The sequence below is a fragment of the Oryzias melastigma genome, linkage group LG18 (assembly GCF_002922805.2).
Source record: "Oryzias melastigma strain HK-1 linkage group LG18, ASM292280v2, whole genome shotgun sequence".
NCBI lineage: Eukaryota > Metazoa > Chordata > Actinopteri > Beloniformes > Adrianichthyidae > Oryzias > Oryzias melastigma.
The window spans coordinates 395,763-416,902 of record NC_050529.1 but is presented as its reverse complement, the minus strand read 5'-3'; the positions used below and the strand labels follow the sequence as shown (position 1 = coordinate 416,902).

Sequence of the window (21,140 nt, the reverse complement as noted above, 5' to 3'; positions counted from 1 at the left end):
CCCCCCCCCCCCCCCGGCTGTAGTGTGAGGGGGTGTCCAGCAGGGGGTGCTGCCGCTCTGTGAATAAGCTCAGCAGCAGCAGAGGACTGTGGGTATTTTCTTCTGCCTCAGCATCTGGGGACATGTGGACCAATCAGAGCTCAGCGGTGGCTCTGCAGAAGGTGAAAGGTCACGGACAGGTTCTACAGAACCACACTGCTGATTCCTGAGTCCAGCAGAACCTCCAGATCTACAGGAGAACCCAAACCTGGTCCTGACCATGCTAATCAACCGTTTCTTCTGTAACCTGATCTAACCCGGGGTGAGGCCCCGCCCACTTTGAGTCTGCTTACTGGACCCAACTTAACACTGGCTGGTCTTTCATTGGCTCACTGTTTGAAGGTAGAACCCAGTGATTTAAACGCACAGAAACACTCGGTGTGTTTGAGATGACCCTCGCCTGGGTCGTCGGCGAGACCAGGCGGGGGCGGGGCAAGGCGTCTGAGATGAAGGCCAAGAGAGAGACTGTAGGAGGACAGGAAGTCGGGGATGTCTCCGCCTTAGTATGGACTTTACTTTAATGTTTTTAATAATAATTATCAACATCTGTCCGTGATCAACAGATGAAAAATATCTGCTGGGTTAATTTAATATTTATTGTCCCAGAGAAATGATTGAAATTGAAATTAGAGTTAAATTTTAAAGGCAACAATAATTAAAATGTTTCTCATTTTTACATCAGTGATTCACTTTTGTCCAGAAAGATTTACGAAATGTACGGATTTTTTTCATTTAGCGCCAGTTTTTTCTGATCAGAATCACGTCGAAGTACCAGAACTGCCAGAACACTGTTTCCCACAATGCACTGTTTTGTAGTCTAGATGGCTTGAAGCCAGCGCAGCTCCAGATTTTCAGCTGCACCTGCCTGAGTTGGCGCCTCTTTCCTCTTTCCTGCGATACTTTCATGATGATTGACAAGAGACGTGAGAGGCCAAACTACCCAACATGCATTGCAATCCAGGTGATTTGTCCGCCTATCTCAAACACACCTACTGACGGGTGAGCGGTCAACGTTTAACCTTTGAGGATCCGTGACTCCGGCGTTTACCTCCGGCGTTTACCTTCTTTAAGCTTTCGTAACTCGTAGACCCGAGAACTCACGATGTAGACTGACGGTCTGAGTTGAGGATCGTAGAACAAACGGTTCAGGAAACAACGAAGATTGACTGGATTTTTCTAGAGAACAAGGCTGAAGACCTCCGTTTTTAGCTAGCATACCGGCCCACAGAGCTTCAGGTCATGTGACAGACCGCCGTTTCTCCAGCAGACTTCTGGCCCGGTCAGACCTCCTGATGAAGCAGAAGTTTCCGACCTGCTTTCACACTAAAACAAACTAAACTTCAGCTGCTGGGAATATCAACTGCATCCACTGCTGCCTGAGGAAACTTCCTCTCCGGACAGGAAGTGACGGCAGACCTAATCTCCGCCCCCGAGTCTGGATGCAGTCCAGCAGACTCCCTCATGAATGTCATCTCCTGAACCCTGCTGACCACCCCCCTGTGGCCGGCCCGGGTCACCACTGTGGCAGAGTCATACATGTGATGAACTTTGACCTTTGGAGCGTGTTCTCTGTACACCGGGCTCGGTTCAGACCAGACAGTTGAACGTAAACGCCGGCGAGTGCAGTGACCTCATGATGGCGGGTGTGGGTGGGTGCTTCCTGAGTTCCAGGTGTTTCCTGACCCCACCCTCACTTGTTCTCACACGCTCACTGTTCCTGTGAGAACCTGGGTTATGTTCACATTCATTCATTCTCGGGAGAGCTGCTGAAACTTAATCCTTCACCTGAAACCGAAACAGTCCGACAGATACACCAGGTAGTGAGTCATCCGTCAGTCTGTGCGTTTGTCCTGTTGTGTGAACTGTGTGAGTCCGCCGTCATCATAGAGGCGTTCTTTTCCAGAGTGGATGACAAAAGTTCACGTTTCTGAAACATTCTGTGGAATGTCAAAGAAAAATCACATTCAGGCTTTTCCTCCTGTTTTCACTTTAAAAAAGAACATTATCGTCTGTAGTAGAACATAAAATCCTCAGAATGAACTATCATTCTACTGTGTTCTACTCTTCATCAGTGTCGGGTCATTTTAAACCTCACAGGCAGAACAGACAATTCCTCCCATTTCAAACGTTTCTTTTGTCTTCACTCTGTGGATTAAACATTTTCTGCACAGAAACCACATTAACACCAGCAATAAATGTAAAATACACAACGCTCTATTTAAATACGCCGATATATCAAAGTTATGATTTGTATTTACTGAAATACACAAAACATTTTTTAGTCTGCTGTCCTTTGACCCAACAAACAGCTGATAAACGAAGGAAAACAGGCTGAACGGTGGAAACAAAGATCGTTTATGCTCTGCAGTGGCTCCACTCCGTCAGTCGCGCTGTTTAACTCGTGCTCTTTTAGAGTCTCAATTGGTTCCGTTTACAGATACGTTTTACTACAAGTATTTCTAATATACTTTAACGTTAACACGAAGACATTTACTGTTAGTTCAGATAGAGTTAAAACTGTTTCCACCAGCAGCGGAGAAATTCGTGTCAGAGTGAGACGTCTGTCTGAGTGTCGCCGCTCCATCTGCGGACGATCCGGAGGAAGAGCGGGCGCGCGCCGGCCTTTCTGTGACGGGAGCGCGCGCGCTCACTCACACGCACACACCCGCCGCGCGGCCAGGCCCCCGGCCAGCCTCTGCTCCCCCCTCTCTCCTTCCGTCTCCGTTTTTCCGGTAAAACTCTCCGTTCTCTCCGGTCCCGTCCCGGCAGACCGGCCCCCCTCCCTCCCCCCCGACGGACCGTCCGGACTCTCCACCGGATCACCGAGTTCCAGCGTCCCGCCGTGATTTACGCCCCACCGGCGGTGGGCCTCAGCTGTCCCCCCTCCCCCTCTGCCTACTCCGGTACCGGCCGGTGACGTCAACCCGAAGATCCGCGCAGGCCGGTGAAATTCGTTCTGCTCCGGGACCCCCAGACCCGCGACGACACCAGGACCAGAACTGCGGCCGAACCCCCCCGGGCTGTTTATTTATCAGCTGTTCGAGCGGAGATGAGGAGCGCGTGAAGGCAGCGCGTGGCTTCCACGAGACTCGCGGTACCGTAAAGGTGAGTCATGCTCCGCGAGGACCGGATGTCCCGGACAGAACTTTCTCTGTCGCCATTCTTTGATCTGTCACCCGTGACGTCACTGACCGCTGAGCCGCTCTTTAAAGTTAAAAAAAGTTGGGAAAAGTTTGAGGGTCGAAACTTCCGGTCAGTCCGGATGTTTCTGAACCGAACCGAGACCCGAACCACCGGAATGACCACCGCGGTGTTACAATTTCCCACGGTCCATCAACGCATCCCCGAGGAACCGTCCTGACCGAGCGAGGTTCCTGCTGAAGATTTGATCAGATTATCAGATCCATCCACTGATCTGAAGGGATAGTGTACACTCCAGACCACGTGACCAACATCAATAAGATGACGTCATTCAGGAGTTCTGATCCACGCATAGATGTAAACATGTTTAATGCAGCCGGAAGGTCCGTGAACGCACCACGGTCAGACCTGAGGGTTAGCTCCGCCCCTTCTGTGGTCAGGATGCTGCACAGGTGTTCATACCTGAGAAGGTCGGCGCCTGAAGAACCTGAAGACTGCAGCCGCTGACGGCGGCCATGACGGTGTGAGAGTGTGTGGCGGTATTTATAGACACGTGTTTGGATTCTGTTCAGAGTATGGAGCCAACGCACGCACACTAGTAACGCACAATGTACACACACTACACACTCTAGTAACGCACAACACTACAGACACACAATCGACATACAACTCACACGCAACCGTACGGACTCACAATTCACAATCAATGCACAACACATACGTACAGACACACAACCTTACAGAAACACAACCGTACGGACTCACAACCATCACAGTTCGTGGCTGTTGTGTTGCTGCTGTCTTAAACTGAACTGTGCACCTGAACATCTCAGCTGCAGAGGTCCCTGAACGCCTCACGGCCGCACAGGTGAAGGATGTGAGGTTAGCCCCGCCCACACAGAGTGAGTCAGACTGAAGAAGAAAGAACATCAACGGCTGAAGCTGATGAAACATGTTTGTGTGTTTTTGTAGCTGAGACTGAAGACTTCTGGGTAAAAATCTCTTGGACCTGTTTACAAACTTCATCTGTAGTGAAAGTCCAGCTGTAACCATTCATGTTGTTCTTCATGGATTAGTTTGAGTTTAGAACCTCAGAGAACATGAACACCAGCTGCTGTCCTGCAGTGGATGCAGTTTACTACAAACCCTCTCCTGCAGGGGGGGGTTCTCTGCAGCAGCGGTTCACTGTTTCACTCACATCCTTGTTCTGGATTTGAACCTGGTTTTTCTACCCTAGCCCCCCCCCAGTGCTAGTCTGAGATTTCAAACGGCTTGATTCAGTCAGGTGATGCGTTCAGGGTCACTCTGGACGTACTTTCTCTACGTACATTCTGCGTCTGCGCTGGTCTGTGTCTGCATTTTTTTTTGTCTGCACTGTTCTGTGTCTGCGCCGGTCTGTGTCTGCGCTGTTCTGTGTCTGCGCTGGTCTGCGTCTGCATTTTTTTTGTCTGCGCTGTTTTGTGTCTGCACTGTTCTGTGTCTGCGCTGGTCTGCGTCTGCATTGGTCTGCGTCTGCATTGGTCTGCGCCTGCATTCTGCTCTATCTGCTTTGTTCTCCATCTGCACTGTTTTTTGTCTGCGCTGTTTTTGGTCTGTGTCTGCATTCTTCCTCACCTGCATTCTTCTTTGTCTGCACTGTTCTGTGTCTGCGTCTGCATTGGTCTGCGTCTGCATTCTGCTCCATCTGCTCTGTTGTTCGTCTGCGCTGTTGTCTACATGTTCTTGATCGTGGTCCATCTGCATTAATCCACGTCTGCTCTGTTGTGCGTCAGCAGTATATTTGTGTGTTTTGTTGTGCGTCTGCCTTTAGCTGTGTCTGCACGTTGTATGTCTACATTGTTGTGCTTTCACATTCTGTTGTGCGTCTGAAAGTCTTGTGACTGAAGCTTTGAGTGTCTACAGGTTGTGCGTCTGTATTGTGAGTTTCTGCTTTGTGTTGTGTTTGCATTGTGGTTGTTTGGTATCTTCACTCTTGTGTGTCTGCTGGTTGTGTAGTTTTTTTGTTGTACAACTTTGTTGTTGTGTGTCTACCTTATGGACCGTCTGCACTGCTGTGCGTCTGTTTGGAAGCTGAGCGGCAGACATGAAGGCGGTCCTTCTGCAGCAGCAGCTTCTGGTTTGGTGTTTGCCTGAAAGGTGCACGTGCGTGTGCACGGTGGGATGTTTGCAGGATGAAGTCAGAGCTGCAGGCGTGACCGTGGAGCAGCTTCACCTCAACACAACCAGCGCCGCTACGTGTGCGTTTGTGTATCTGCGTGTGAGCTCCTTCGGTGGTGACAGAAAACATTTGGGCCGCGTCAGCAGAAACGTCTGCAGCTCGTCTGTCCTACCTGGACTGAAGGACACATTAGTGTCAGAAGATCTGCTCAGCTCCAGACCAGCAGCTGCAGCAGCTGCAGGATCTGCAGCAGCTGCAGGATCTGCAGCGTTTAGGTCCAGCATGAAGAGGTTCATGGTCTGCAGGTCTGAGATGGTCAGACGTTCAGCTGCTGTGAGGATCTCATCCTTCAGCTGCTGAAGGACACCTGTAATGTCTTTAAAACATCAGACGGTTTCTGGGTTTTTATTTTGGAGCCGCTCTGCACACAGATGATTGACAGGTGGAGGAGGCGGGGCCAGAAACCGCCCCAGACTCTGATAGGATGAAACCAAGAGATGTGAATGAAGGATGAAGGAGTCTGCTGGACTGCCAGGCCTCATTACAGGCTGCAGAGACACAGATTACAGAGTCAGGATGAAGGTCGCGTGATTGACGGGCCTCCGTGCACGTGAGAGCGCACGCAGCCAGCTGGGATTTTCCCAGGAGGCCCGAAGACCGACTGAAGAGGAGACGGGAGTCGAGAGGAGAGACACCACCAGATGGAGGTGGACGGAGGCCGGCATGGTTTCCATGGCAACTGCAGTCTAACACATAACAGAGGCAGCAATGTGAGGAGGAGGAGGAGGAGGATGAAGGTGCAGGAGAAACGCCGGCCTCATAAACCCAGGAATGAGGAGGAGGAGGGAGTGTGGTCGCGGTGGAAAACCAGGAATGAAGGAAAGTCTGAGAACAGGCTGCTTCCTGGAAGTCTGAGTCTGCTCTCTGATTGGCTGTTAGCAGGGGAGTGGGCGGAGCTGGACCATGGCGAGCGCCTCTGTAAAGGTGGCTGTCCGGGTCCGACCGTTCAACGCCAGGGAGACGGGCCGCAACGCCAAGTGTGTGATCCAGATGCAGGGGAACACCACCTGTAAGTCGCACGCACGCACGGGCACGTGCACACATGTGCACGTACGCACATGTTCACGTACACACATGTGCACGTACACGTGCATGTCCGTGTACACACACATGTGCACGTACACGTGCATGTCCGTGTACACACACATGTGCACGTACACGCAGATGTACGTAAGCAAACACGTGCACACCCAAAAAACGTGTACGCACATATACACATGTGCGTGTACATAAACACGTGCACAAACACATACAACCGTGCACTTACACACACATACACGTAAACACTTGTGCATGTACTGAAACGTGCTGTTATACACACACGTGCATGTAGACGAACACATGCACAAACGCGCACATGTACAGATCTGCACACACACCCACACACGTGCACACCCCCACGCACACACCCCCGTGCACACCCCCACACCCACCTGTCGTCCTCCTTCTGCAGGCATCTCCAACCCCAAACAGCCCAAAGATGGAGCCAAGAACTTCACCTTCGACCACTCGTACTGGTCGCACACATCGGTGCGTTCTCCTCACACACACGTGCACTGACCGCCGCATGTGTGTGTTTGTGTTAAAGTTGTGCGTTTGTCCGTCCAGCCCGAGGACCCGCAGTTCGCCTCCCAGCATCAGGTCTACAAGGACATCGGCGAGGAGATGCTGCTGCACGCCTTTGAAGGTGACTTCCTGTCTGAAGATCAACCCGTCCTTCAGCTGCTCCTGCAGCAGAACCGGGTCAGGGTTCTGGAGAGATGGTCCAGTTGTGTTAACACAGTTCTGCTGGGTTCCAGGTTACAACGTGTGCATCTTTGCATACGGACAGACGGGGGCGGGAAAGAGCTACACCATGATGGGGAAGCAGGAGCCGGGTCAGGAGGGGATCATCCCGCAGGTACGTTCACCTGTGCAGGTACGTTCACCTGTGCAGGAACGTTTACCTGTGCAGGTACGCTCACCTGTGCAGGAACGTTCACCTGTGCAGGTACGCTCACCTGTGCAGGAACGCTCACCTGTGCAGGAACGTTCACCTGTGCAGGTACGTTCACCTGTGCAGGTACGTTCACCTGTGTAGGAACGTTCACCTGTGCAGGAACGTTCACCTGTGCAGGTACGTTCACCTGTGCAGGTACGTTCACCTGTGCAGGAACGTTCACCTGTGCAGGTACATTTACCTGTGCAGGAACGTTCACCTGTGCAGGAACGTTCACCTGTGCAGCTACGCTCACCTGTGCAGGTACATTCACCTGTGCAGGTACATTTACCTGTGCAGGAACGTTCACCTGTGCAGGTATGCTCACCTGTGCAGGAACGTTCACCTGTGCAGGAACGTTCACCTGTGCAGGTACATTCACCTGTGCAGGAACGTTCACCTGTGCAGGAACGTTCACCTGTGCAGGTATGTTCACCTGTGCAGGTGTTGGTGGGCAGGTGAGCTCACCTGATGACCTGTGTGTGTCCAGCTGTGCGAGGATCTGTTCCAGAGGACCGGAGAGAACTCCGATCCAGACCTGACCTACTCCGTGGAGGTAACGCTTCCCAGAACCCCCTGACCCCTCTTCGGTTGGGGGCGTGGCTGAATGTGACTCCTCCTACTGCAGGTGTCCTACATGGAGATCTACTGCGAGCGGGTCCGGGATCTTCTGAGCCCCAAGTCAGAGGGGAGTCTGAGGGTCCGAGAGCACCCCATCCTGGGCCCGTACGTGGAGGACCTGTCCAAGCTGGCGGTGACCGGCTTCAGCGACATTCAGGACCTGATGGACGCCGGCAACAAGGCCCGGTCAGTGGTTCTGCAGCCCCACAGGACCGGGCCTCCACAGGACTGAGTCTGGTCTCTGTGGAGAACCTCTGCAGATTTAGACCTTTAAAGATGTTTCCAGAGAAGCAGCTTCAGACAAACATCGATGAGCGGATCATGTATGAAGGATTTCTACTGACAGCAGCTGGAATGAGATCTTCTGGAAGATCAGGATGTGATCTGGTGATCCCACAGATCAAACGGAATGTTCTGATCACCCATGTGATGGAAGCGGTCATCCAGGACATAATGAATTTGGATTCATGACATTGAGTTTGACCCTCTGGTGTCTGATTGCAGGACGGTTGCTGCCACCAACATGAACGAGACGTCGTCCCGTTCGCACGCCGTTTTCACCATCGTCTTCACCCAGAGGAGGCGGGACCAGATGACCAGCCTGGACACGGAGAAGGTTTGCTGTAACGTCCTGCTCCAGTCCTATTTGAGCTATTGTGATTGACCTGATTTTAGGAACTCCTTCAGAAATGTTTCTGCTTCACTTTCTGTTGAGCTTTTGGATTTCCCTCATTCTGAGTGAATGGATCCACTGGATCTGGTTGGGATCAAACCCAAAGCTGTTCTGTCTCAGTAGTTTCATATTTTCTGGACGTGTCTCTGGTGTCTCCTCATGATCTGACGTGCACGTTTCTCGGGTTCACGTGTGAGCGTAGACGGTGATTGACACGTAAACTCTGATTCTCCCTTCAGGTCAGTAAGATCAGTCTGGTGGATCTGGCTGGAAGTGAGCGTGCAGACTCTTCAGGGGCCAAAGGAACTCGCCTGAAGGTTTGAGAACTTGAACTCCAGTCACTACAGTCACTCTGCAGTTATACTGGAGAGCAACTAGAGTCAAACTCCAAACAGGTTCTAGTTGCACTCCAATTTATTTAAAGTCACATTCTAGTCAGTCTCTAGTTGCACCCCAGTTGCACTTGAGTTATACTATAGTTGTAATCTAGTCTCACTCTTGTTGCACTCCAATCACACTCTACTTGAACTCTATTTGCACTGTAGTCTTACTCCAGTTGCACTCTAGTCACTCCTCAGTCACACCATAATTCGGCTCCATTTGCACATCAGTCTCTCCAGTCACCTGTAGTTCCAACTGCTTTCAAGTCCCACCTGAAGCACTCTGACGTCACGCTCTAGTCTTACACGTGTCACATCAGATCAGACTGAATCCATGCGTTGTGTGACCCTTCCTTGTCTTTGGTTCCAGGAAGGAGCAAACATCAACAAGTCTCTGACCACGTTAGGAAAGGTCATCTCTGCTTTGGCTGAAATGGTTGGTTGGCACCCATGTGACCTCATAGACCCTCAGAGAACCTCCCAGACTCTGGAGATGACTGTTTCCTGTTTGTGACCTGCAGCAGAGCAGCAAGAAGAGGAAGAGCGACTTCATCCCCTACAGAGACTCGGTGCTGACCTGGCTGCTGAAGGAGAACCTGGGTGAGGAGAACTTCCAGTGGGATGACTTCTGGACAGAACAGTGGAGCTCGTCTGGGTGTTTGGTTTTATTGTGAAGGCCGACAGAAACAGAGTCTGATGTTCTGACATTGTTCTGGTTCTTCAGAGAGGAGAACGTTGATGTTGTTCTGTGTTTCAGGAGGAAACTCTCGGACGGCCATGATCGCCGCTCTGAGTCCAGCTGACATCAACTATGAAGAAACTCTCAGCACTCTAAGGTCCAGCAGCTTCACCTTCTTCATGAGAACTGAACCTAAAGACAGATGAAGCACAGCATCTCCTGAGGCCTTCAGCTCAGCCTGTGACTCTGATTCTGATAACTGACAAACTGTAGTCAGCATTATGTAGCAGTGACAGTTCACCTTAGACCAGAGGGTCAGACTCGATCACAGGGGCCAGAATCCAGAACACACCTGAGGTCAAACTGGATAAACATTTACTGAACACTCTGAAACTACATTCATAAAACTTTAGAACTGTAACTTTTTAACATAATTATGAGCTAGATATATAGCATTACCTGTGATGATGCTAGTGTGGATGCTGGAAGCTGAATTTGACTGCAGAAAATGCTGAAGCTGAAAATGCTAATGCTAATAGCCAGCTAAAATATTATCTAAATGCCAAATTAGCCTAAAAAAAAAACAAAAAACTTAGGTTAGCCAAAACAACTAGCATGCAGCTGGAAAAATTATATCAGCTTCAAAATAGCCTAAAAAAACTGAAAAACACCTAAATGAACCAAAACAGCTAGCGTGTAGCTGAAACGTTAGCTGAAACGTTCTAACGTGTAGTCAGAAATGTTAAACTCCAAAATGGACTAAAAACTGAGAAGAGCCTATATTAGCCCAAACAGCTAACATGTAGTTAGCATGTTAGCTAAACTCCAAAATAGCCTAAAAAATTCTACTAAATGCCAAAATAGTCCAAAAAGCTGCGGAATGCGACTTTTAAAAGTTTTTAACATAATTATGAATAATAAAAATGCAGGAATATTATTCCAGAATAAATCAACTTAAACCTTAAATAACTTTCAATATTTTACTCTCCATAAAAATATATTTTGTCAAAATTATACAAGTTAGAAATGAGAACAAGATAACATCGGGTCATTAATAACAATAAAATAGAATCACCTTGAGGGCCGGATCCGGCCCCCGGGCCGACTTTGACACATGTGGAGCAGATGGTCATCAGAGGGAATCAGATTCTACAGGAAGTTGATTTTCACTCTGTGGTTGAGGTGAAGCGTGTAACCCACCTGTCATGTGACTCACCTGTGCGGCTGGATGCAGGTACGCTGACCGGGCCAAACAGATCCGCTGCAACGCCATCATCAACGAAGATCCCAACGCCAAACTGATCCGGGAGCTGAAGTCGGAGGTGGACCGGCTGAGGAACCTGCTGTTCTCTCAGGGCCTCCACGAGCTGCTGGACGACGCTGGTAGGTCGTGCTGAGGAGACCCACCGCTGCAGTGGATGCAGTTTATTGGACTGGGTGACTGTTGTGGTCATACGTCTGACAATGTGGTTCAGGTCTCCACGGACCAGTATGGGGTTCTGGTCTCCACGGACCCGTATGGGGTTCAGGTCTCCACGGACCCATATGGGGTTCAGGTCTCCACAGACCCATATGGGGTTCAGGTCTCCACAGACCTGTATGGGGTTCAGGTCTCCACAGACCCGTATGGGGTTCAGGTCTCCACAGACCCATATGGGGTTCAGGTCTCCACGGACCTGTATGGGGTTCAGGTCTCCACAGACCCGTATGGGGTTCAGGTCTCCACAGACCCATATGGGGTTCAGGTCTCCACGGACCTGTATGGGGTTCAGGTCTCCACAGACCCGTATGGGGTTCAGGTCTCCACAGACCCATATGGGGTTCAGGTCTCCACGGACCTGTATGGGGTTCAGGTCTCCACAGACCCGTATGGGGTTCAGGTCTCCACAGACCCATATGGGGTTCAGGTCTCCACGGACCTGTATGGGGTTCAGGTCTCCACAGACCCGTATGGGGTTCAGGTCTCCACAGACCCATATGGGGTTCAGGTCTCCACGGACCTGTATGGGGTTCAGGTCTCCACAGACCCGTATGGGGTTCAGGTCTCCACAGACCCATATGGGGTTCAGGTCTCCACGGACCTGTATGGGGTTCAGGTCTCCACAGACCCGTATGGGGTTCAGGTCTCCACAGACCCATATGGGGTTCAGGTCTCCACGGACCTGTATGGGGTTCAGGTCTCCACAGACCCGTATGGGGTTCAGGTCTCCACAGACCCATATGGGGTTCAGGTCTCCACGGACCTGTATGGGGTTCAGGTCTCCACAGACCTGTATGTTGTTCAGGTCTCCACGGACCTGTATGTAGTTCAGGTCTCCACAGACCTGTATGTGGTTCAGGTCTCCACGGACCTGTTTGGGTTCAGGTCTCCACAGACCTGTTTGGGTTCAGGTCTCCACAGACCTGTATGTGGTTCAGGTCTCCATAGACCTGTATGTGGTTCAGGTCTCCACAGACCTGTATGTGGTTCAGGTCTCCATAGACCTGTATGTGGTTCAGGTCTCCACAGACCTGTATGTGGTTCAGGTCTCCATAGACCAGTATGTGGTTCAGGTCTCCACAGACCTCTATGTGGTTCAGGTCTCCACAGTCCACCATGCTGAAGACCTGGTTCCTGGCCGAGCTCAGAGCCGTTTGTTGTGGCGTTCTCAGCTGTTTGTCTGAAATGTGGTATGTGGACGTGCACGTGCGTGTGCACGGTTACATGCTGTCCTTTACATAAACAGGATCGCAGAGATTCCAGCTGAAACCTGACCCCCCCCCGTCTATTACAGTCAACAACAGCCTCCTGCAGGCCGTGACTGGAGCCCCCCCCTCCACCCTGCAGCTGACACACACAACCAATGGGATTGCCCTGGAGGATAGCTCCGCCCCCACAGGTTGGTAACAGATGTACTGTCCAGTAAAATCTCAGTATTTTGAGTCAACTTGAATGTGTTTCTTTGCAGATGATAACCAGGTGTCTGCTGAAGCCCCGCCCCCCGACCAGCTGATGGGGGATGGGGAGGAGGCGGTTTCCACGGAGACCATCAGCAAAGAGGAGGCAGCAGAGAGGCTGATGGTAGGATGGAGTTCTGCGCCTGAAGTCATCGTCAGCTGATCTGAACGTGCGCTAACACGTGCACGTGTGTGACAGGAAACGGAGAAGATCATCGCGGAGCTGAACGAGACATGGGAGGACAAGCTGAGGAAGACCGAGTCCATCCGCCTGGAGAGGTACGAAAACCGGAGCCTGCCTGCTGGTAACCACGGCAACAGCAGCAGATGCAGCCGATGGAAGGAGGCGGAGCTTTCTGTCTGGTTCATCTGACCTTCACGCTCCTCCAGGATGAAAAGCTGAAAACTGTGGTCTCTCCTCAGGGAGGCGCTGCTGGCTGAGATGGGCGTGTCCATCAAGGAGGACGGAGGAACGCTGGGCGTCTTCTCCCCTAAAGGAGTGAGTCTCCACCAATCAGCTCGTAGGAGACGGCGTTCTCCTGAACCCAGAGTCCATAGAGGAGGCGGTCTCTGATCCTGTGTTTATGCTGCAGACGCCTCACCTGGTCAACCTGAACGAAGACCCGCTGATGTCCGAGTGTCTGCTGTACTACATCAAGGAGGGGGTCACCAGGTGAGCAGATTCACCTGCTCCAGGACGGTGTCCCGTTTGACAGAGAGGGAACACTCAGATGACTGCTGATGTTTGTGTTTGTGTGTGTGTGTGTGTTTGTTTGTTTGTTTGTTTGTGTGTGTGTTTGTTTGTTTGTTTGTTTGTTTGTGTGTTTGTTTCCTTCAGGGTCGGACAGCAGGACGTGGACATCAAACTGTCCGGTCAGTTCATTAAAGAGATCCACTGTGTCTTCATCAACGAGACCAACGAGCAGGGAGAGGGTAAGACACACGCCTGCCTGTCTGTCTGCGCAGACCACCCTCATTTCCTGCTTCAGTCTATCTGTCTTCCTGTCTGTCTGCCTTCCCGTTTGTTGACCTGTCTGTCTGTCCATCTGTCTGCGTGTCTGCGTGTCTGTCTGCGCAGACTCCCTCACATCCTGCTTCAGTCTATCTGTCTTACTGTCTGTCTGTCTGCCTTCCCGTTTGTTGACCTGTCTGTCCATCTGTCTGCGTGTCTGTCTGCGCAGACTCCCTCACATCCTGCTTCAGTCTATCTGCTTGCCTTCCTGCATGTGTGTCTGACTGTCTCCCCGTTTGTCGACCTGCCTGCATTCCTGTCTGCGCGTCTGTCTGCGCAGACTCCCTCATGTCCTGCTTGAGTGTCTGCGGTCAGGTCCTCAGACTGTGCTGCTCTCCGATTGGCCACCTGGAGTCAGGTGTCATGGTGTCCTCTGTTCTGATTGGCTCAGCTGCAGCTGTGTGCTCAGAGCGCCCTCTGCTGGTGTCTGACCCTGCAGGTGTAAATCTGCAGCTGATCAATCAGCTGATCGTCAGAACTGCAGAGTCGACTACAAAAACACATTTCTGTTGTAGCGATCTGTGTCCACACCTGCACCTGCACAGGTGTGTGTTTGTGTGTTCAAACGGTGACCTTCTCTTCTTCTCTTCCTGTCCAAGCTGCCTGGAAAACTCTAAGGTACAGTTTGGAATCTGGTTTCCATGGTTACGTCATGTCTTAACATTCTGGAGGCTTCCTCTCTCCTTGACGCCCGTTTCCTCGTCTGCTACGTTTTTGACCAAATTGATGAAGCTCCGGGTTCTGTTCAGGTTCTGTGTGCTGTAACACACCTGTACCGGGTTTCACCTGGAGGCAGACGGGTCTCCTGGTTCAGTGTCAGCACCTGTAGAGGATCTGAGCTGGTCGTTAAAAACCGTTAGAATGAACTTCCTGTTTTATGGAGGCAGGTTACCACGGAAACGCCTTTTCCTTTAAAAATGATGTTCAGGATAACGTCAGATCAGGATAAGATCAGATCAAGATAACCTCAGATCAGGATAAGATCAAATCAGGATAGCATCTGATCAGGATAACTTCAGATCAGGATAACCTCAGATTAGCATAGCATTAGATCAGGATAACCTCAGATCAGGATAAGATCAGATCAAAATAACCTCAGATCAGGATAAGATCAAATCAGGATTGCATCAGATCAAGATAACTTCAGATCATGATATCCTCAGATCAGGATAGCATCAGATCAGGATAACCTCAGTTTAGGATAGGATCAGATCAGGATAACTTCAAATCAGGATAGGATCACATCAGGATAAGATCAAATCAGGATAGCATCAGATCAAGATAACTTCATATCAGGATAGGATCACATCAGGATAACATCAGATCAGGATAACCTCAGATTAGGATAGCATCGGATCAGGATACCATCTGATCAGGATAACCTCAGATCAGGATAGCATCAGATCAGAATAACATCTGATCAGGATATTCTCAGATCAGGATAGCATCAGATCAGAATAACATCTGATCAGGATATCCTCAGATCAGGATATCCTCAGATCATGATAGCATCCCTACTGGAGCTCCTCCTCTGTTGCTGCTGAGGCTCAGATCCTCCTCAGACTCTGACGGAGCTTCTCCTCCTGCAGCCATCGTGACGCTGGAGCCGCTGATCGGAGCAGAGACCTACGTGAACGGGAAGCAGATCACGGAGGCCGTGGTTCTGAAACAAGGTGAGCCGTCTCCTCCTCCTCCCGGAGCTCCTTCCTCCTGCAGAGCGATGAGACGTGTCTCTCTGGCAGGGAACCGCATCGTGATGGGGAAGAACCACGTCTTCAGGTTCAACCACCCGGAGCAGGCCCGGCTGGAGAGGGAGCGCAGCGCCTCGGCAGAGCAGCAGGGGGAGCCGGAGGACTGGAACTACGCTCAGAGGGAGCTGCTGGAGAAGCAGGGCATCGACATCAAGCTGGAGATGGAGAAGAGGTACGGGAGCGTCACTGCACCTCCTCGTCTGGGAGGAGGCTTTGGTGGAGGTTTCTGAGGAGATTCAGAAACCTGGTTTAGCTTCTCAGTTTCTCTGGTGTTTTTGTGGTCGTGACAGTCTTTCATTTCCTGCTGTGTTCCAGGCTGCAGGACGTGGAGACTCAGTATCGCAGAGAGAAGGAGGAGGCTGACCTCCTCCTGGAGCAGCACCGGCTGGTGGGTATGCGCCGTGGACCGGTTCCTGCCGTGGTCCGAGGCCTTCCTGAGCGCTCCTCCTCTCTGTTCAGTATGCAGACAGCGACAGCGGAGACGACTCTGACAAACGCTCCTGCGAGGAGAGCTGGAGGCTGATCTCCTCCCTCAGGGAGAAGCTGCCGGCCAACAAGGTGAGGACCTCGGCTCCACCGAGAAACCGCACATTCCTGCAGAGGAGGACGCAGCCATGTCTGTCTGTCTGCAGGTCCAGACCATCGTGAAGCGCTGCGGCCTCCCCAGCAGTGGCAAGAGGAGGGAGCCCCTCCGGGTCTACCAGATCCCTCAGAGGAGGAGGATCAGCAAAGACCCCAAACGGGTCACCATGGAGGACCTGCGAATGCAGGCCGTCAAGGAGATCTGCTACGAGGTCTGACCCCCCAAATACGCTAAAGCCGGCTAATGCGCTAACTCAGCCTAATGTGCTAACTCAGGCTAATGCGCTAACTCTGGCTAATGCGCTAACTCTGGCTAATGTACTAACTCAGGCTAATGCGCTAACTCAGCCTAATGCGCTAACTCAGCCTAATGTGCTAACTCAGGCTAATGCGCTAACTCTGGCTAATGCGCTAAAACAGCCTAATGCGCTAACTCAGCCTAATGTGCTAACTCAGGCTAATGCGCTAACTCTGGCTAATGTGCTAGCTCAGGCTAATGTGCTAACTCAGGCTAATGCGCTAACATAGACTATGGCACCAACTTAGGATAATGCTCTAACTTAGGCTGATGTGCTAACACAGGCTTTAGCGCTAACTCAGGCTAATAGAATGAAATGAGCTACTATGCTGAAATAGGCCAAAGTGCTAACACAGGCTGTGGTGTGAACTCATCCTTATAGGCTTATACAGGCTAATGGTCTATCTCTAACTATGCATCTAACTTAAGCTAATACCCTAAAAGAGGCTGAAGCGCTAACTCGCTAATCCTCCAGAAGAGTGGAACTTAGGATAAAGTGTGGATTCCAACTGTAGTGCTACCTCAGTTTTAAGCTGCTTTAATCATTTATTGTAGTTCCTGCTGGTTCAGGTACAACAAGTTAGACAAATATATACAGCAGTTTATTTTTCTGCTTCATGAACATCTTTAAAGGTTTCTGAAGAATCCTCTCTCTGCCCCGCCCTCAGGTGGCTCTGGGAGACTTCCGTCACTCCCGTCAGGAGATCGAGGCGCTGTCCATCGTCAAGATGAAGGAGCTGTGCCGCATGTACGCCAAGAAGGACTCCAACGAGCGGGACAGCTGGAAGGCTGTGGCCCAGGATGTCTGCGACACCGTGGGCATCGGGGAGGAGCGGAGCCCCCCTGCTGAGGAGGGAGGAGCAGAGACGGGCGAGGGCGGAGAAAAGGGCAAAGTGTACGACCTGAAGGCTCACATCGATAAGCTGACGGACATCCTGGAGGTGAGTGAGGGGTCAGCAGGGTTCCGGTACTGGGCTTCTAGCGTTTCAGATGTGGGTTGCCAGAGTTCCGGTTGTGAGTCGTCAGGATTCTGGTTGTAGGCCGCCAGGGCTGTAGTTGTATGTCGCCAGCATTCCGGTTGTAGGTCCCCAGAGTTCCGGTTGTAGGTCTCTAGGGTTCCGGTTGTAGATCGCCCACATTCCGGTTATAGGTCCCCAAAGTTCCGGTTGTAGGTCGCCCACATTCCGGTTGTCGTTCCCCAGAGTTCCGGTTGTAGGTCTCCAAGGTTCCAGTTGTAGGTCGCCCACATTCCGGTTGAAGGTCCCCAGATTTCCTGTAGTTGGTCGCCAGAGTTCTTGTTATAGGTCGCCAGATTTCCAGTTTAAGGTCCCCAAAGGGTCCGGTTGTAGGTTGCCAGGATTCCGATTATAGGTACCCAGCGTTCCGGTCTTAGTTTGCCAGTTTTCCGGTTGTAGGTCCCCAAAGTTCCGGCGTTGGGTTGGCAGGGTTCCGTCTGTGAATGAACGGTCCGAACTGTCTTCTCCTGCAGGAGGTGAAGTTGCAGAACAACATGAAGGACGAGGAGATCAAAGCTCTGAGAGACAGAATGATAAAGATGGAGAGCGTCATACCTGTCCAGGTACGTTCCCGCCTCCGGTGCCACTTCTGGACCCGTCAGCCTGTAACAACCCCCCCGTTCTGGTTACCAGGATGAGGATGTAAATGGAGAGGTGGATGAGTCCGAGCAGAGGGGCGGGGCTGATGACTGCTCCGACCCCCCCGAGGTGCGAGTGCAGCGGCTGATGGAGGAGGACCCGGCGTTCCGGAGGGGGCGCCTTCGCTGGCTGAAGCAGGAACAGCAGCGGATCCTGAACCTGCAGCAGCAGAACGTCACCAAGAAGCTGCGCGGGCAGAACCCAGGTCAGCTCCGCCCACTCTAAACCCCGCCCACACCACAGAGACGAGGTTCATGCTGCGTGTCTTCCCCTGCAGGTCCCATCACCCCCACGGTGCCGGTCCATCTACCAGGGACGGGGCGCTTCATCCCCCCCCAGGAGTGCAAGCTGAAGTTCCCCTTCAAGAGCAACCCCGCCCATCGGTTGTCATGGGGACCAGCCAGCGCCGCCCTGCAGGCCCTGGGGCTGGGGGAGGGAGCGGGGGAGGGGGCGAATCAGAAAGAAGATGAAGGAGCAGAGATCAAAGGCTCCCCCCCACCTCCCTCAGCCCCCCAGAGTCAACCTGTTGTGTTGCCCCTCCCCTTCCCAGTGCCGCCCCCTCGCATGCGCACGCCCAGCCCTCAACGTGCCTGGCAACAGCGTAACCATGGCAACCAGGGGAACTTCAACTACCAACAAGGCAACAACCAAAACTACCAGCGGCGTTACCGCCGAAACTCCCTGGACAGTCCCCCTCAGGGCAGCTACGACGACGACCAGCAGCGTGGGGGCGGGGCCAACGGCAGCCACCAGGGAAGACCCAGACAGAGGAGGGGGGCGTCGCCCGTTCCTGGCAGAGGGGGGGCAGTAAACAGGGACAGAGACGGGGGCTTTCCACCGTTCAATAATCAGCGCCAGCACCATCAGTTCCAGCACCACCCCTACTACAACCTCCAGAACCCACCATTCCAGCCGGGGCCCCACCCCCACTTCCACAGTCTGCCTCGCACTGGAGCCCCGCCCTTCCCGCCGGAAATCCTCATGGGGGTGGGTCCTCCGCCCGGCGTGTGGAGCTTCAACACGCCGCCCAGGATGAGGCGGCAGTTCAGCGCGCCGGACCTCAAAAAGGAGAACTCCATGTGACCGCACGGAGGCCGTTGATTGGCTGTGGGACAATGGGCGGAGCTTATGCTGTAGAAAAGCATGTGTGTGAGTTTGAGCACTTTTTACAGTTACACACATGGTTTTCTTTCCTTCTGTTTGTGGGCGTGTCCTCGGTGGGGTCCCGTCGGTAATTATTGATAAAGTTTGTGTCATTTGAATGTTTTCATACATGTGACACAATCGGAATGCTGCGATGGAAACTTTCAGACAATCGTTGATCCTCGTGGAAGGATCCAACCGTCCGTCGAGTTAGGATAATTCAATTGATTACACATCCTCAGAAAATCAGAAAGGTCTGAACTCGTTAACATCGGAGCTTCAGCTACAGCGTTGGCGTTCTTTTGACTCTTCGTTTACGCAATAATCAGATTCTGTCATGGAAAAGACGCTTTCCTCCGTGGAATGTGACGCGTTACGTTAGCGTTGAAAAGCTTCTTTCCTCCGGACACGTTACATTACGCCTTCAGAATCTGAAATTCAGATTTACATTAAGTGCGTAAATGTTGCGATAGTTCGAGGAGCGTTCGTTATTTCGGTGTCGCCGGCGACATCTCCGGTGTTAGCGGATTGACGACAAATGAACTGACGGTAGTTGAGCTCTAAAACTGTCGCGTGGATCCTAGAACTTCATAAATGTCATTTATTTTATTCTTAATCATAAACTCGACGGCTCGTCTTCATCAGCAGCGTTCTGGATACGTATGGGTGGTTTGTTTTCCTTGGCGCCACCGTCTCCGGTGGCCTGAATTCGTGTTTCGTGTAACTTGAGCACTTACTGCTACAAACCAAAGAGGCGCCCTGCGGCGCCCCCTGCAGGCTCAGAGATGCTTTAACTCGGCGTGTTGCTGTTTCTGTATATTTGACGCGTATGTTGGATTGTAAATGAAGATGAATGGTTTTGAAGACGGTGAGTTCACTGCCTCTGGGAATCGTGGGAGATTTGACGGGACGTTTGAAGGATGAAGGATGGAGATGCTGAAGGAGAAGAGAAATGTTTCTGACGACACTACAACACATCGTGTGTGATTCAAAGACCTGCTGTAAGGATCCCACCCGCTGCCTTCACGGCTCCACAGGAAGCTGGGAAATGTGGCTTCGTTCAGTTATTAAGCCTCAGTGATAAAAGCTTCTGTTTTTACGGACGTGGTGGGCGTGTCCGTTAGCTGAAGCGAACGCCGCTTCTATCGGAGCGACCCGACGACTAAATGAAGAGACTGTTTTTGGTCGAAGCTTTGTTCAGTTCTGTTTCTGAATTGACCAATCACAGGACAATCTGGAAATCTGCTGTCACCCGGGGCTGATGGGAAATGAAGTTTCCTGTCTTTTATTCATTTTATTTTTATCTGTCTTCCTGCAGCTCGGCCTCTGATTGGCCGTTTTCCTTTAGTGTAGCTCCTCCTCTTTTGTTATTAACCCGATTTTTGTGAGTTTTTGTTTGGTTCTCCTGCTGCTGCTAAAGGGAGCTTCATCGTGTGTGTGTTTGTGTGGATGTGCGAGTGTGTTACTGTGGTTTACTTCATCAAGTGGATTCTGTGGAGCTTTGAAGAGAAGGAGGAGCCTGAAGTGTTACCATAGCAACCCCTGATGATCCTGGACTGACCCCCGCTGCCCTTTACCTCTGCTCCAATCATGACCTCAGATCCTGTGACCTCACAGGCGACAGCCCCGCCCCTCCTCAGTGTTTGTGTTGGCTTGTTTGTATGAAGAACCAAACTCGACCTGCAGACGGCATGACGGCAATAAACTGTCTGAAAAACACAGCGACTCTTCTTCTTGTCTCTGATCAGTGTTTGGGTAGAGCTCCATCTCTGGGGAGAGACCAGAAATACAGGAACACTAAACGATTATTAGAAATTATATTTGTTTTAATTTGGCGGGTCAGGTTGAAAAGGAATACTTGTGTTTATTTTAGTAATCAGCTATATTTAAGACTGATTTCATGTTTTTGGACAATTACTGGTGTGAAGCTCATTAAGAACGCTGTGCTGTCATATTAATCTACATGAATAAACTGGACTGAATCCTGTGGAGCCGGGTCAGTTACAGAAGTGACCACCAGGGGGACCGCTCTC

General features: G+C 51.5%; 1 protein-coding gene across 3 annotated transcripts; it reads left to right on the top strand.

Moving 5' to 3' along the window:
* Positions 1–1,748: 1,748 nt before the first annotated feature.
* Positions 1,749–20,826, top strand: LOC112141481 (kinesin-like protein KIF1C). 3 transcript variants are annotated; one of them, XM_024264624.2, is made up of 28 exons: positions 1,749–1,856; positions 6,278–6,407; positions 6,852–6,928; positions 7,007–7,085; positions 7,198–7,298; positions 7,867–7,932; positions 8,005–8,183; positions 8,502–8,613; positions 8,910–8,987; positions 9,421–9,486; positions 9,572–9,650; positions 9,808–9,886; positions 10,964–11,112; positions 12,504–12,608; positions 12,678–12,790; positions 12,866–12,945; positions 13,090–13,165; positions 13,260–13,339; positions 13,505–13,599; positions 15,268–15,351; positions 15,421–15,601; positions 15,745–15,817; positions 15,889–15,987; positions 16,062–16,223; positions 16,978–17,250; positions 17,799–17,888; positions 17,959–18,169; positions 18,242–20,826. In XM_024264624.2, exons 2-28 carry the CDS (start codon positions 6,302–6,304, stop codon positions 19,045–19,047), a joined length of 3,699 nt encoding a protein of 1,232 aa, XP_024120392.1. In that variant the 5' UTR covers positions 1,749–1,856; positions 6,278–6,301; the 3' UTR covers positions 19,048–20,826. The 3 variants fall into 3 exon arrangements, with proteins under 3 accessions (XP_024120392.1, XP_024120391.1, XP_024120390.1); XM_024264623.2 differs by lacking the exon at positions 1,749–1,856 and adding an exon at positions 2,648–3,144 and having other exon boundaries at positions 6,281–6,407; XM_024264622.2 differs by lacking the exon at positions 1,749–1,856 and adding an exon at positions 2,648–3,144.
* Positions 20,827–21,140: the final 314 nt, after the last annotated feature.

Coding starts and splice junctions, on each gene's coding strand:
- LOC112141481 (XM_024264624.2), top strand. CDS start 6,302: ATGGCGAGCGCCTCTGTAAAGGTGGCTGTCCGGGTCCGACCGTTCAAC. Junction 8,614..8,909: donor CCAGCCTGGACACGGAGAAG/GTTTGCTGTAAC, acceptor TTCTCCCTTCAG/GTCAGTAAGATCAGTCTGGT. Junction 18,170..18,241: donor GCTGCGCGGGCAGAACCCAG/GTCAGCTCCGCC, acceptor CTTCCCCTGCAG/GTCCCATCACCCCCACGGTG.